The sequence below is a fragment of the Sus scrofa genome, chromosome 10 (genome assembly GCF_054392235.1).
Source record: "Sus scrofa isolate SSC_HxYL_T2T_F1_AM1 chromosome 10, Sscrofa_HxYL_maternal_Yorkshire_Landrace_v2.0, whole genome shotgun sequence".
Classification (NCBI taxonomy): Eukaryota; Metazoa; Chordata; class Mammalia; order Artiodactyla; family Suidae; genus Sus; species Sus scrofa.
This window is the reverse complement of record NC_139392.1, coordinates 28012564-28028090: the sequence shown is the minus strand read 5'-3', so window position 1 is coordinate 28028090 and position 15527 is coordinate 28012564. Positions and strand designations below refer to the sequence as shown.

Here is a 15527-nt window from a genome sequence, read left to right as displayed (position 1 = left end):
ATGGAAATCACCCAATCAGGACAGCAGACAGGAAACCAAATGAAAAAACATGAAAGCAATATAAGATATCTGTGGGATAATATAAAGCAGGCCAATCTACAAATAATAGGAATTCTAGAAGGAGAAGAAAAAAAGGGGGGATTGAAAATGTGTTTGAAGAAATGATGTCTGAAAAATTTCCAAATCTAAAGGAAACTGATATGAAGATACAGGAGGTACAGAGGGCCCCAAACAAGGTGAACTCAAACAGGCCCACGCCAAAACATAAGAAAAATGGCAAAAGTTAAAGATCAAGAGAGGATTCTAAAGGCAGCAAGAGAAAAGCAAAGCATTAATGATAAGCAAAGCCATAAGGCTATCAGCTATTTTTCTCTGTAGAAACCCTACAGGCCAGAACAGAGTGGCAAGATAGATTTCAAGGGCTGAAAGGAAAAAAATCTGCAACCTAGAATACTCTATCCAGCAAGAATATCATTTAAAATAGAAGGGAAAATACAGAATTTCTCCAGCAAACAAAAGCTGAAAGACTACAGCAATACTAAACCCATTCAAATAGAAATACGGAGGAGTTCCCGTTTTGGTGCAGTGGTTAACAAATCTGACTAGGAACCATGAGGTTGCAGGTTCGATCCCTGGCCTTGCTCAGTGGGTTAAGGATCCGGCATTGCCGTGAGCTGTGGTGTAGGTTGCAGATGCAGCTCGGATCCCGTGTTGCTGTGGCTCTGGCGTAGGCTGGCAGCTACAGCTCTGATTGGACCCCTAGCCTGGGAATCTCCATATGCCACGGGAGCAGCCCTAGAAAAGGCAAAAAGACAAAAAAAAAAAAAAAAAAAAGAAATACGGAAAGGGCATCTCTAAATAAACAAAAAAAAAAAAAAAGGAAGAAGAAATAGGATGGAAGGAACCATAATTGGAAAGCAATCCCTTAAGTAAGTCAGCATATAGATCTAAACATGAAGATGTTAAAAAAAGGACTTCAAAATCATACAATGTAGGGAAGGAAATTAAGAAAATATAGATTCTGTTTTTATTTTAATGAGGTGTTCGAGGCTATGTGACCATCAGGCTAAAGCAAGCAGATATAGGAAGGGGTTAAGAACATACTTTAACAACAGGGCAATCCAAATCAAAACTGAACATTACATTCACAAAACCTGAAAAGAAAAGTACTCAAACATAAAATAAATGGAAATCATGCAGCCAAAAAAGGAAGGGAAGAAAAGAGAAACATAGAATCAACAGGAAAACCAGGTAGAAAATGGCAATAAATACCTATCTATCAATAATCACCTTGGATTTCCTGTCATGGTAGAGTGGAAATGAATCTGACTAGGAATCATGAGGTTGCTGGTTCTATCCATGGCCTTGCTCAGTTGGTTAAGGATCCAGCGTTGCTGTGAGCTGTGGTATAGGTCACAAACACTGCTTGGATCCCACTTTGCTGTAGCTGTGGTGTAGGCCAGCAGCTACAGCTCCAATTAGACCCCTAGCCTGGGAACCTCCATATGCTGCAGATGCGGCCCTAAAAGTCTAAATAAGAATAGGAATAATAAGAATCACCTTAAATGTCAATGGACTGAATTCTCTGATCAAAAGACACAGAGTGGTAGATTGGATTAAAAAAAGCAAAAAGCATCCATCTGCTGTCTACAAGAGAGTCACCGCAGGGAAAAGGGCACATATAGTTTGAAAGTGAGGGGACAGGAAAAGATATCTCATGTCAATGGACAAGACAGGAGAGCAGGAGTTGCAATACTCATATCAGACAAAATCAACTTTAGAATGAAGGCCATAAAGAAAGACAAAGAAGGACAGCATTTAATGGTAAAAGGATCCATTCAAGAAGAAGATATTACAATCCTCTATATATATGCCCCTAATATAGGAGCATCTCGATACCTATAACAAATACTAAGAGACATAAAAGGAGAAATTTATGGGAATACAATCATAGCAGGAGACTTTAACACCCCACTCACATCAATGACAATCCTCTCGAGAGAAAATCAATAAGGCAACAGAGATCCTAAAGGACACACTTTAGAAACATTGGACTTAACATTATCAGGGCATTACATCCAAAAAAATCAGAATATGCATTCTTCTCAAGTGCACATGGAACATTCTCAAGGATCGATCACATACTGGGGCACAAAGCTAACCTCGACAAATTTAAGAGTATAGGAATTACTTCAAGTATCTTCTCTGACCACAATGGCATGAAACTAGAAGTCACCCACAGGAAAAGAAATGAGAAAAAAACTTACTACATGGAGATGAAACAACATGCTACTAAAAAAACCTATGGGTCAATGAGGACATCAAGGAGGAAATTAAGGAGTTTCCATTGTGGTGCAGTGCAAATGAATCCTACTAGGAAAAATGAGGTCTTGGGTTCAATCCCTGGCCTCACTCATTAGGTTAAGGATCAGGTGTTCCTGAGAGCTGTGATGTAGGTCACAGATGTGGCTTGGATCTGGCATTGCTGTGGCTGTGGTGTAGGCTGGCATATGCCACAACATATGGCTCTAAAAACCAAAAGAGAAAGAAAGAAAGAAAGAAAGAAAGAAAGAAAGAAAGAAAGAAAGAAAGAAAGAAAGAAAGAAAGAAAGAAAGAAAGAAAGAAAGAAAGAAAGAAAGAAAGAAAGAAAGAAAAAGAAGGAGGAAATTAAAAAATACATCAAGACAAATGACAATGAAGACATAGCTACTCAAAATCTATGGGATGCCACAAAAGCAGTGCTCAGAGGGAAGTTCAGAGAAATACAGGACTTCCTCAAAAAAGAAGAAAAATCTCATGTTGACAACTTAACCCACCACCTAAATGAATTAGAAAAAGAACAACAAGCAAAACCTAAAGTCAGCAGAGGAAGGAAATCATAATGATCAGAGAGAAAATCCATAAAACAGACATTCAAAAAACAATAGAAAAAATCAATAAAACTAACACCTGGTTCTTTGAAACAGTCAACAAAATTGACAAACCTCTTGCCAGACTCACCAAGAAAAGGAGAGGAAAAAACCCAAATAAAGTCAGAAATGAAAAAGGAGACTTCACAACGGAAACTACAAAAATACCAAAAAAAAAAAAAAGAAAAAAACCATGAGAGAATACTCTCAACAATTATATGTCAACAAGTTTGACAAACTAGAAGAAACAGACACCTTTCTAGAGACTTATACAGCCTTCCAAAACTGGATCAAGAAGAAATAGATCAACTGAGCACCCTGCTCACTAGAAATGAAATTGAGTGTGTCATAAAAACACTCCCTACAAATAAAATTCCCAGGACCAGATGGCTTCACAGGAGAATTCTACCAAACATACAAAGAGGAACTTACACCCACCCTCCTTAAACTTTTTCAAAAGGTTGCAGAAGAAGGAACACTCCCAAAGACATTCTATGATGCCACCATAACCCTAATTCCAAAACCAGACAGAGATACCACCAACAAAGAAAACTATAGGCCAATATCTTTGATGAATATAGACTTGAAAATTCTCAACAAAATTTTGGCCACCTGAATCCAACATATCAAAAAGATCATACACCACGACCAGGATGGATTCACTCCAGGTTCACAAGGATGGTTCGACATGTGCAAATCAATCAACATCAAACACCACATTAACAAAAGAAAAGTCAAAAACCACATGATCATCTCAATAGATGCAGAAAAATCATTTGACAAAGTCCAACATCCACTCACCCTAAAAATTCTTGCCAAAGTGTGTCTAGAGGGAACATACCGTAACATAAAAAAAGCCATTTATGACAAACTCACAGCAAATGTAATACTCGATGGAGAAAAGATGAAAGCCTTCCCACTCAAATCTGGAACAAGATGAGGATGCCCACTCTCGCCACTGTTACTCACCAAAGTATGGGAAGTTCCTAGCCACAGCAACCAGACAAACAAAAGAAATAAAAGGCATCCAACTAGGAAGAGAAGAGGTAAAGCTGTCACCGTATGCCTACAAAGACATGATACTGGATATAGAAAACCCTAAGGACTCAACCCAGAAACTGCTTGAACTGATCAACAAATTCAGCAAAGTAGCAGGATACAAGATGAACATTCAGAAATCAGTTTCATTTTCGGATACTACCAATGAAATATTAGAAAAGGAACACAAAAATACAATACCTTTCAAAAATACAATACAATACCCCACAAATCAAATGCATGGGAATACCACGGACCAAGGAGGTGAAACACACATATGCTGAGACCTAGAAAACATTAATCAAGGAAATTAAAGAGGATTCAAAGAAATGGGAAGAGAGTCCATGCTCCTGGGTTGGAAGAATTAATACTGTAAAAATGTACTCACTACCCAAAGCAATCTACAGATTCAACGCAATCCCTATCAAATGACCCATGACATTTTTCACAGAACTACAACAGACAATCCAAAGATTTATATGGAATCACAAAAGACCCAAAATTGCTAAAGCAATCCTGAGGACCAAAAACCAAGCAGGAGGCTTAACTCCCCAGACTTCAGGCAATATCACAAAGCCACAGGAAACAAGAAAGTGTGGTGCTGGTTCCAAAACAGACAGACAAACCAATGGAACAGAAGAGAGAACCCAGAAATAAACCCAGACACCTATGGTCAATTAATCTTTGACAAAGGAGGCAAGAATATAAAATGGGAAAAAGACATCTTTTCAGCACGTATTGCTGGGAAACCCAGACAGGTGCACACACATCAATGAAACTAAAACACATCCTCACACCATGCACAAAAATAAACTCAAGATGGCTTCAAGACTTAAATGTATGACAAGACACCATCAAACTTCTGGAAGAGAACATAGGCAAAACATTCTCTGACATCAGCCTTACAAATGTTTTCTCAGGTCAGTCTCCCAAAGCAACGGAAATAAAAGCCAAACTAATCCAATGGGACCTAATCAAACAGACAAGTTTTACACAGCAAAGGAAACCAAGAAGACAACTTACAGAAAGGGAGAAAATAGTTTCAAATGATGCAACTGACAAGGGCTTAATCTCTAAAATATACAAACAACTTATACAAATCAACAGCAAAAAAGCCAATAGCCCAATTGAAAAATGCACAAATGACCTGAATAGACATTTCTCCAAGGAAGATATACAGTTGGCCAACAGGCACATGAAAAAATGCTCAACATCCCTGGTTATTAGAGAAATGCAAATCAAAACTACCATGAGATACCACCTCGCACCAGCCAGAATGGCTATCATTCATAAGTCCACAAATAACAAATGCTGGAGGGGGTGTGGAGAAAAGGGAACCCTCCTGCACTGCGGGTGGGAATGTAAGTTGGTGCAACCACCATGGAGAACAGTATGGAGGTGCGTTAGAAAACCACATAGAACTACCATATGACCCAGCAATCCCACTCTTGGGCATATATCTGGACAAAACTTTTCTTGACAAAGACCCATGCACCCACATGTTCATTGCAGCACTATTCACAATAGCCAAGACACGGAAAAATTCTAACTGTCCAGCAACAGATGATTGGATTAGGGAGAGGTGGTAAATATGTACAATGGAATTCTACACAGCCATAAAAAGAACAAAATAATGCCATTTGCAGCAACACAGTTGGAACTAAAGACTCTCCTACTAAGTGAAGTAAGTCAGAAAGAGAACAAGTACCATAAGATATCACTTGTATCTGGAATCGGATATATGGCACCAATGAATCTTTCCACAGAAAAGAAACTCATGGACTTGCAGAATAGACTTGTGGTTGCCAGGGGGGAGGGGGAGGGAGTGGGATGGATGGGGTGCTTGGGGTTAATAGATGCAGACTCTTGCCTTTGGAATGGATAAGCAATGAAATCCTGCTGTGTAGCACTGGGAACTATATCCAGTCACTTATGATGTAGCATGATAACGTGAGGAAAAAGAATGTGTGTGTGTAACTGGGTCACCATGCTGTGCCGCAGAATATTGACAGAACACCGCAAACTAGCTATACTAAAAACAAATAAAAATCATTATATATATATCCAGTGTTGCCACAGCTGTGGCATGGGTTGCAACTGTGCTCAGATCTGATCCCTGGCCCAGGAGCTCCACATGCCACAGGGCAGCTAAAAAAGGGAAAAAAGGAACAAAAGAATACATTTAACCAAGGACATGAAAGACTGAAACACTTTCAGACAGTGATGAAGCCCCTGAAAACTATGACACACATAAATGGAAAGATACCTTGTGCTCTTGGAAAAATTCACATTGTTCAAATGTTCATTCTGCCCAAGGAAATGAACATGTGAATGCCAGCCCCTCCCCAAATTCCAACAGTCTTTTTCCCAGAAATAGAGCAAATCCTCCTACAGTTTGTGTGGAGCCACAAAAGACCTCAAGGAGCCAAAGCAACCCTCAGAAAGGACAAGAGGCCGGAGGCATCTCCCTGCCTGACTTCACTCTATGTTGTGAAGCTACAGTCACCAACAGAGTGTGGAACTGGCTCAAAAACAGGTGCCTGGCCCAGAGCAAGAGGACAGAGCCCAGAATTCAACCCACACTGAGCGGGTCAGTGTGTTCACGACAAAGGGGCCAAGGCCACGTCGTCCCCACAGGAAGTGCTGCTGGGAAAACTCAACACCACATACCATGTAAAGACAGTGGACACCATCCATACCACACACACAATGGACCAAAAAACCCCAGCTTTCAACCCAGAGCCCCTCTTGCATCCTCTGAAGGTGGACCCCCCCTCTGGTGCACATGGGAAGCTAAAAGCTTCTGCTCACCTTTTCCTCCTGTGCCACCCAATTGGCAGGAAACCTGGCTCCCATCAGTGTAGACACTGCCCCTTGATGTCCTAAAGCTGAAAGCCCCTGAAGTCTGAAGAAGACAGAGCTCTGACAGCAGAGATGCCACCAATCATCCCAGCAAAGCAGAAGCCATGGGCCCAAGGAGCCTCAACTCCCTTCATTTGTGCAAAGCAGGGTCCTCCAGGACCGCACCTGCCCCGTGGGTGCCACCACGGGAACTCCTAGAGTATTTGGTTTGGTCTGGTTTTTTTAGGGCTGCAGAAGTTCCTGGGCTAGGGGTCAAATGGATTTTGTAAAATTAAAGATTTCTCCTCTGTGAAAGGCCTTACTCAGAAAATCAAAAAGCAAGTCACAAACCGAGAGAAAACTATTTGCAAACACATACACAACAAAGGATTTGTTTCAAAATATGCAAAGAATTCTAACAAAACAACACCATTAAAAACAGAGAAAGCTCTGGAGTTCCCTTCATAGCTCAGCAGTTAATGAACCTGACTAGGATCCATGAGGATGTGGGTTCGCTCCCTGGCCTTGCTTAGTGGGTTAAGGATCTGGCATTGCTGTGACCTGTGGTGTAGGTTGCAGACACAGCTTGGATCCTGCACTGCTGTGGCTATGATATAGGCTGGCAGCTGTAGCTCTGATTTGACTCCTAGCCTGGGAACATCCATGTGACTTGGGTGCAGCCTAAAAAGAAAAAAGGAAGAAAGAAAACCATCCCCAAGAAATAGAGGTATCAAGAAAGCTGATTTATAATAGAGACAGCACTCTGCAAGTGGGTGGGGAAGGATGTTCACTTGAATAAACAGGGCCAGGATGGATGGTCACCCACATAAGAAAACTAGTATTACTGGAAACCTAACACAGTCCCACCTAAAAGACCCCTCCTACACCACTGCAAGAATAAGTAGGAGATGGCGTTCCTGTCATGGCACAGTGGTTAGCAAATCCAACTAGGAACCATGAGGTTGCAGGTTTGATCCCTGGCCTTGCTCGGTGGGTTGGGGATCTGACATTGCTGTGAGCTGTGGGTGCAGGTTGCAGATGCAGCTTGGATCCCATGTTGTTGTGACTCTGGTGTAGCCAGTGGCTGCAGCTCTGACTGGACCCCTAGCCTGGGAACCTCCATATGCCCTGGGAAGCAGCCCTAGAAAAGGCAAAAAGACAAAAAAAAAAAAAAAGAAAGAATAAGTAGGAGACTATCATGATGACCTCAGGGCTGGGGGAGGGGACACAATGTGATACTATTTACAGTGTAGCAAAAATAGAGTGCAGAAATGCTTAGAGTAAAAACAGCCTCATGCTGACAGTTGCTGGATTTTGACAAGATGCCAAGTAAATCAAAAGGTAAGAGAGGAGTTTCTGTCATGGCTCAGTGGTTAAGGAACCTGACTAGCATCCATGAGGTTGTGGGTTCGATCCCTGGCCTGGCTCAGCAAGGTAAGGATCCAGTGTTTCGGTGAGCTGTGGTATAGGTTGGAGATACGGCTCAGATCTGGTGTTGCTCTGGCTGTAGTGTAGGCCGGTGGCTACAGCTCCGATTAGACCCCTAGCCTGGGAATCTCCATAAGTGGCAGGTGTGGCCCTAAAAAAAAGACAAACCACCAAAAAAAAAAAAAAAAAAAGTAAGGGAAAGGGGTGCTGAAACAAATATATATCAGTTCAAAGAAGTGAAACTCAACCCCTACCTCATTCCATATGCAAATATGAATTTGAGACAAACACCTAAATTTTAAAAGTAACACGAGCAATTCTCATTGTGGTGCAGCGGAAACTAATCTGACTAGGATCCATGAGGATGTGGGTTCCATCCCTGGCCTCACTCAGTGGGGTAAGGATCTGGCATTGCCGTGAGCTGTGGTGTAGGTCGCAGAGACGGCTTGGATCCTGTATTGCCATGGCTGTGGTGTAGGCCGGCAGCTACAGCTCTGATTCAACCCCAAGCCTGGGAACCTCATATGTCACAAGTGTGGCCCTAAAAAATAAAAAATAAAAAAATAAAAAAAAAAATAAAAGTAGCACTATGTTTAGCACAGCAAAGGAAACCATCAACAAAATGAAGAGACAGCCTACTGAATAGAAGATATTTGCAAACCATTTAAATGACAAGGGGTTAATATCCAAAATATGTATGAAGGTCATATAACTCAATAGCAAAAAACCAAATAACACAGTTAAAAATGAACAAAGGGAGTTCCCATTGTGGCTCAGCAATAATGAAACCCAACTAGTAATCATGAGGTTGCAGGTTCAATATCTGGCCTTGCTCTGTGGGTTAAGGATCCAGCGTTGCTGTGAGCTGTGGTGTAGGTTGCAGACACAGCTCAGATCTTGCAGTGCTGTGGCTGTGGACTGCAGCTGCAGCTCAGATTTGACCCCTAACCTGGGAATTTCCAAACACCATGGGTTTGGCCCTAAAAAGAAAAAAAAAATCAAAGAAGACATTTCTCAAAAGAAGACATACATATGGCCAACAGGTACATGAAAAGATTCTCAACATCACCAGTCATCAGGGAAATTCAAACCAAAACCACAATGAGATATCACCTCATTTCTTGTGGTGAGGATGTGGGGGAAAGTGAAACTCTGTACACTTAGTGGGAATATAAATTGGTGCAGCCGTTACATAAGTTCCTCAAAAAATTAAAACTAGAACTAACAGGAGTGAAATAAAGACCCGGTGGCTCTGCAGGTTAAGAACCTGACTAGCATCCATGAGGACTTGGGTTCAATCCCTGGCCTCACTCAGTGGGTTAAGATCCAGTGTTGCTGAAAGCTGCAGCATAGATTGCAGGTACAGCTTGGATCCTGAGTTCCTTTGGCTGTGGTGTAGGCCGGCAGCTGCCGCTCCAAATAGATCCCTAGCCTTGGAACTTCCATGAACTACAAGTGCAGGCCTTAACAAAAAAGACTAAGTTATGATCTAGCAGTTCCACTTTTCAAGATGTATGTGTCCAAAGGAATTGAAGTCAGAATCTCAAAAGGATATCTGTACCCCTATGTTCACTGCACCAGAGTTCAGAATGCCCAGATGTGGAAACAATCTAAATGTCTATTGGCAGAAGAACAGAGAAAGAAAATGTGATGTATAAACACATACAATAAAGTATTCTGCAGCCTTTAAAAATGTGGAAATCCAGGAGTTCCCATCGTGGCTCAGCAGTTAATGAACCCAACTAGAATCCATGAGGATGTGGGTTTGATCCCTGGCCTTGCTCAGTGGGTTAAGGACCTGGTGTTGCCATCAGGTGTGGTGTAGGTCACAGATGCAGCTCAGATCTGGTGTTGCTGTGGCTGGGATGTAGACCAGCAGCTACAGTTCTGATTCGGCCCCTAGCCTGGGAACCACCATATCAGTGCAAAGAAATGAAACTCAACCCCATACCTAATTTTAGGTGCAGCCCTAAAAAGACCAAAAAAAAAAAAACCTGAAAGGAAAAAACCCTATGTAAAATCTTATCCTAAATTCTATTTTTTGCATCTCAAAAGCTGAAGAGGCAAGATAGGATATCATCTGGTCATCTTCTTTTCTTAGTGAAAGGCTACAACTACAGTTCATGTAATGCTCAGCTAAGCATGGTGAGGGGATGGAAGAGTGAGAAAGAAATGAAATATATTCTTAGTAATGGAAAAAAAAGAGAGAAGAAAAGTCAACTTCAGAGGCCCTTTGAGCCATTCTGGGCCTTGGAAAGAACTGGAGATTCGAGGAGCCATTTGGGGTGAGTACAAGACACAGCCAGCAGCTGGGGTGACTGCAGCCTGGGCAGGGTAGGGCAGGATGGGGGCACTCCCTCCTCATCCATTTGAGTCAGACTGATCATTCATTTCCAATCTTCTGGGTTTGAGAGAAAAGGCTGGAAAGCTGGCTTTCCAACTGTATCCCTGCCTCATCCAGAAGCAGGTGCTTGTTATGAGGCTGGTGTGGTGAGCAGTCCCCATTCAAAGAGAACGGTGATTGACAAGCAGGGTCTCCTGGGAGGGGTGTCTAGGTGCTGCTACCTCTGAAGAGCCCACTGGGCCCCTATCCTGCAGCATTGAGGTCTTTTCTCCTTGATTTCAGAGGAATCCCTGCTCTCTGATAAACCTTTAAGCCACATTTTCTATGAGACACAAAGACCCCAGTGGAGTCTTCCAAACATGGTAAAGACTTTCACAGGATGAGAAGGTTCTAGTCACTTTTAGCTTTCCATCCTCTGCACCACTCCAGGACGGAAGAAAGCTGTGTACAAACTAGTTTCCCTTGGTCCTTCTGATTTGATCCCAAACTTCAGAATCTGCCAATCATGATCCTGGGAAGAATCAGCCACAAATGTAGGGGGGGAGCTAACATATGAGACCCAACTTATTGGCCAATTACACCCAGGTGGGGACTGGCTTGAGCTTGCAGTTTGGGCAAGGGTTGGTTCATCCCTAAGCCTTGCTTTCCTCTTCCTGGCAACACATCCTTCTGGTCAGGTCTCTGCTCCAAGAGTGAAGAAATGACAGAAACTTCTCTAGTCTCACCTGGAAGCCTGGATGAGAGGTGAGGAGGGCAGAAGCTGGACAGAGCCAAACTCCAGGACTTTTGTCTCCCCTCTGGAGGCTGCTGCATGTATGTACAAGGAGATTGAAGTGGGTGGGAAAGGGCTGGGAGTCATCTGGAAGTGGCATTGGTGGAGGCGGGAAGGGGGCAGGAGGACCCAGGACCCACTGCCTGCCATCTCCACAGAGCTTCTTGGGCCCCAGCACCATGCGGCACTGCCCGTAAAAATGTTTCTTGGATGCTGTGTCCTTGATCCTCCTGAGCCGCTTCCTCCAAGAGAAAAATGCAGAGCATCCTAAGTACAGTTTATCCATGGTGAGTTCCAGAGGTGGAGCTTGGACTCCTAACCCTAACCCTTTGGGGGTGGGGGGTGGGTATATTTTCAGTTACACAAACAGTCTAAAGTCACCATGGAAGTTCTAAGAGGAATGCTGTTGAAGAATCAGGAGAGGGTTAGAGAAAAGATAATAGTGAACTAGCCTTGAAATATGTGTCGGGTTTGAATAAAGGTGAGGAAGACAAGGGGGCATTTTCCATGTGCAGAGAGCAGCCAAGGCCATGCTGTTTGGTGGGGTTGGCCCATGGGCAGCCTGCCTAGGTGAGGTCACATCCCTCTCCAGAGCCAGAGCCATCATAATTCCCATCCATCACATGCAGGAAACCCCCCAAAAATGCCCCAATTATAGCCCCTGCACGTGGAGACCACCAATCCAGCACAGGTCACATGCAAGCCCCAGGGTCCAGGTTTTCCTCCAGAGCACAGCCTAAGTGGATGTGGGCAGGTGAGTCAGAGATGTGTGTATGTGTGCACAGAATTGAGCCAAAGAAAGGACTTTAGAATGGAGGTACCATGTGTAACTTCCTTGGGGACAGAACTGGCTTTCAACATCTGCCACAGAACCTAGCACAGTCCACACCGAGTTAGGTGATGTCTGCCAGCCTGATAATGGAAGGGGGTTAGATGTGGGCCATGGCAGGCATGGGCCCCTTCTCACTCTGCACAAGCCCAGGACTTTCCCATAAGCATTCTGCACAACACCCGAGGGGCCCCTCCATTGACTCTGGGTCCCACCACCGCTTCTGAAAAGCCCTGTGTGCCCCCATGATGAGGGGGATAGTGGTTGACTATATCCTGGGGCTTGCCTGGCATGGCCTCAAAAGGGAATCTGACCCGCAACCGACTCCAGAGATCTAAGGAAAAATCTCAGAGCTGATGCTTATCTTACTCTGAGCAGGAGGGAAAGAAGGTGGTACTGGGGCAGCTAGATGAGAAGCAAAGCATTTCTGAAATCAAGAACCTTCTGAAGACCTTCAAGGACTTGCAGAAAACCTCCCCTTTACTCCAACATGCCGAGTACAGATTCCTGGTGGGAGCCCCTCCCCAGGAAAAGAGTGAGTACATGGGAGGCAGGGATCAGACTGGGGGAAGGTGAGACAAGGTACTATTCTGCCAAGAAAGAGGAAGGGCAGAGCTCCAGCTGTGGCACAACAGGATAGGTGGTGTCTGCAGCACTAGGACGCAGGTTTGGGCCCCGGCCCGGCCCAGTGGTTTAAAGGACTCCCACTGCTACAGCTGTGGCGTAGGAAGCTCACACACATGGCTGTGATCTGATCCCTGGCCTGGGAACTCTGTATACCTAGGGGTGGCCAAAAAGAGGGGGTGAAGAGGGGAAATGATCTGGCAAGGAAGATGGGTGCTCAGAGGCAGGGCCACCCTGCAGAACTGGAATGCGGGGCAGGTTATAAGCCCAAGTGCATTTTCTTCCTGCTGCCACCCCCTTAAATGACAAATGTCCAGAGGCTCAGAATGGCTGGTAAGGAGGCGCTCATCCAAGTTCCCATTGTGGCCGAGTGGTTAATGAACCCAACTAGGATCCATGAGGATGCAGGGTCCATTTCTGGCCTTGCTCAGTGGGTTAAGGATCCGGCATTGCAATGAGCTGTGGTGTAGATCACAAACACAGCTTGGATCCTGCATTGCTGTGGCTGTGGCTGTGTTGTAGGCTGACAGTGGTAGCTTTGATTTGACCCCTAGCCTATGTCCATATGCCTCAGGTGTGGCCCCCTCAGCGAAACTCGCTCAGGGCAGGGAGCACAGGAATCATGGGCACAAGAGTGCCACAACCCTTGGGTCCAGCCCTGGATCCTCCAATCCAGGCCTGGTGGCTCCTCAGTCACTGAGATGATGCTGAGATCAAGGCCAGCAAACTTCCCTTTGGTACCTGACAGCCTTTCCCCTCAGAGGGAGCCTTGTCCCCGCAAGGACTCCCCAGCAGCCTTTCCAAGTAGTGATCAAAGAAACCACCTGACTACTGTGCAGAGATGAGCTCTCCCAGAAAAGGGAACTGTGAGTTTGGCCCAGGTCCTGGTCTCGGGGGCAGCCATGGGGAGAGGGGCCTGGGAGCAACTCAACTCTCACTCCCCTCCACACTCCCCAGAGCTGCTGACTGTGGGCATCTCCTCAATGCAGCATCCCCAAGGGACCCGTCTGCTGAACAGCCTGCAACTTCTGTTCCAGGCTTCCTCAGAACCAGAGCTGGAGTGTATCGTGGTGCTGGTCTGCCTGTCCAACTCTGAGCTGGAATGGCTCAGCCAGGTTGCGGCCAACATCTCAGACCTCTTCAGAGGACACATTGAGGCCCAGCAGCTGCTCGTAGTCCACGGCCACCTTGGCGGCCCCCCTCTCCCAGAAGATCTGGGTGAGGCTCATCCGCCCTTGCCCCGCAAAGGCCTTCACAACCAGCAGAAAAGGGATCTGGCCCTCCTCATGAACTTGGCCACCAACTTCTCTGAATACTTTCTGCTGCTGGAAGACCAGGTTTCTCTCATTTCCAAGTTTATCTCAACCAACTATTGGGTGTTATTAGCCTGGAAAAACCTCCCTTGGGTGATCCTGGACTTCTCCAACCTGAGCCTCTCCGGGAAAGTCTTCCACACCAGCGACCTCCCCCGCCTGAACTCTCTCTTCCGCCTTTTCCAAAAGGACACTCCAATGCACCTGCTTCTCTCCGAATTCCGTCTTCTTTTGGCCCAACCCATGCCAATCCATTTTAGTTCCTTGGTCCTCGACCAAACACATTCTGAGCTTGAGGACTTCTGCTTTCCTGGAAAGAAGAAGAGGGTCTTTGGTAAACCAGACAACCCCACTGCCAGCATCATCACAGACATGCTGACCATATCAGACAATGTACCACAGTATGCTTACACGCTGAACAAGGAGTGCAACTCCACCTTCAATCCCATGAAAGGCAACCACCTGACAGTGATTTTGGAGAGGCCACACAAAGTCATCCGATCGAGGTGCTGACAGGTTCCAACAAACAAGGCAGTACCAGCTGGAGCAAGGGCAGGTGGAGCTGGGCTTTTACCCCCTGGAGGATTTCAAAGGCTGTGCCCGCTATACCCTGCTGGGACCACTGGTAGATGGACATTTGGACCAGATAGTATCTTATGAAGAAGCCTCCGCAGAGCAGTTGAGTTGCATCCGGCTGCTGGTGCTAGCACCCCAGGAGTCCTGGCTCCTGATCAGGCAGATTAAAGTCTGGACCAGCAAGTATGAGGAAGAGAAGTTGTAGACAGCTCAGTGGGAATCTGGAAGGACAGGGTTTGGAAATGGAGTCTATGTGGTGAGCAAGAAATAAAGCTAGAAATTTTGATCGAGGGCTGCTCACTCTGACTTGGGTGACCATTAATTTGTTGTTCTCACTGGGACATTTTGAGAAGGGAAGGAAGCTCCAGTAAAAACTACACTGGAGGAGTTCCTATTGTGGCACAGCAGAAACAAATGAGACTGGGAACCATGAGTTCAGGTTCAATCCCTGGCCTTGCTCAGTGGGTGAAGATTCTGGTGTTGCCATGAGCTGTGGTGTAGGTTGCAGATGTGGCATTGCTATGGCTGTGGTGTAGACTGCAGGTTCAATCCCTGTCCTTGCTCAGTGGGTTAAGATTCTGGTGTTGCCATGAGCTGTGGTGTAGGTTGCAGATGTGGCATTGCTATGGCTGTGGTGTAGGCTGGCTGCTGTAGCTCTGATTGGACCTGTAGCCTGGGAACCTCCAGATGCCACCAGTGCAGCCCTAAAAAAACAAATAACAAAGATCATACAAACAAAAAACTACACTAGACCACAGACATAAACCAGGATTGTCCCAGACAAGCTGAGATGTAAGGTCACTCCAATTCTTCTTTTGTAGGATGCTCAAGACAGAGGCCACAGTCTGATAA

General features: G+C 45.1%; 1 protein-coding gene across 1 annotated transcript; it reads left to right on the top strand.

Annotated features, from left to right (window-relative positions):
- Window positions 1–11539: 11539 nt before the first annotated feature.
- LOC146398883 (alpha-1,3-mannosyl-glycoprotein 4-beta-N-acetylglucosaminyltransferase-like protein MGAT4E) lies at window positions 11540–14880 on the top strand (the record flags this gene model as incomplete). Its single annotated transcript, XM_084979553.1, is given in 5 exon segments — window positions 11540–11620; window positions 12541–12697; window positions 13744–14598; window positions 14601–14630; window positions 14633–14880. Coding segments are annotated over 5 exon segments (1371 nt in total), but the record flags the coding sequence as incomplete, so codon positions are not given.
- Between the last annotated feature and the right edge of the window lie 647 nt (window positions 14881–15527).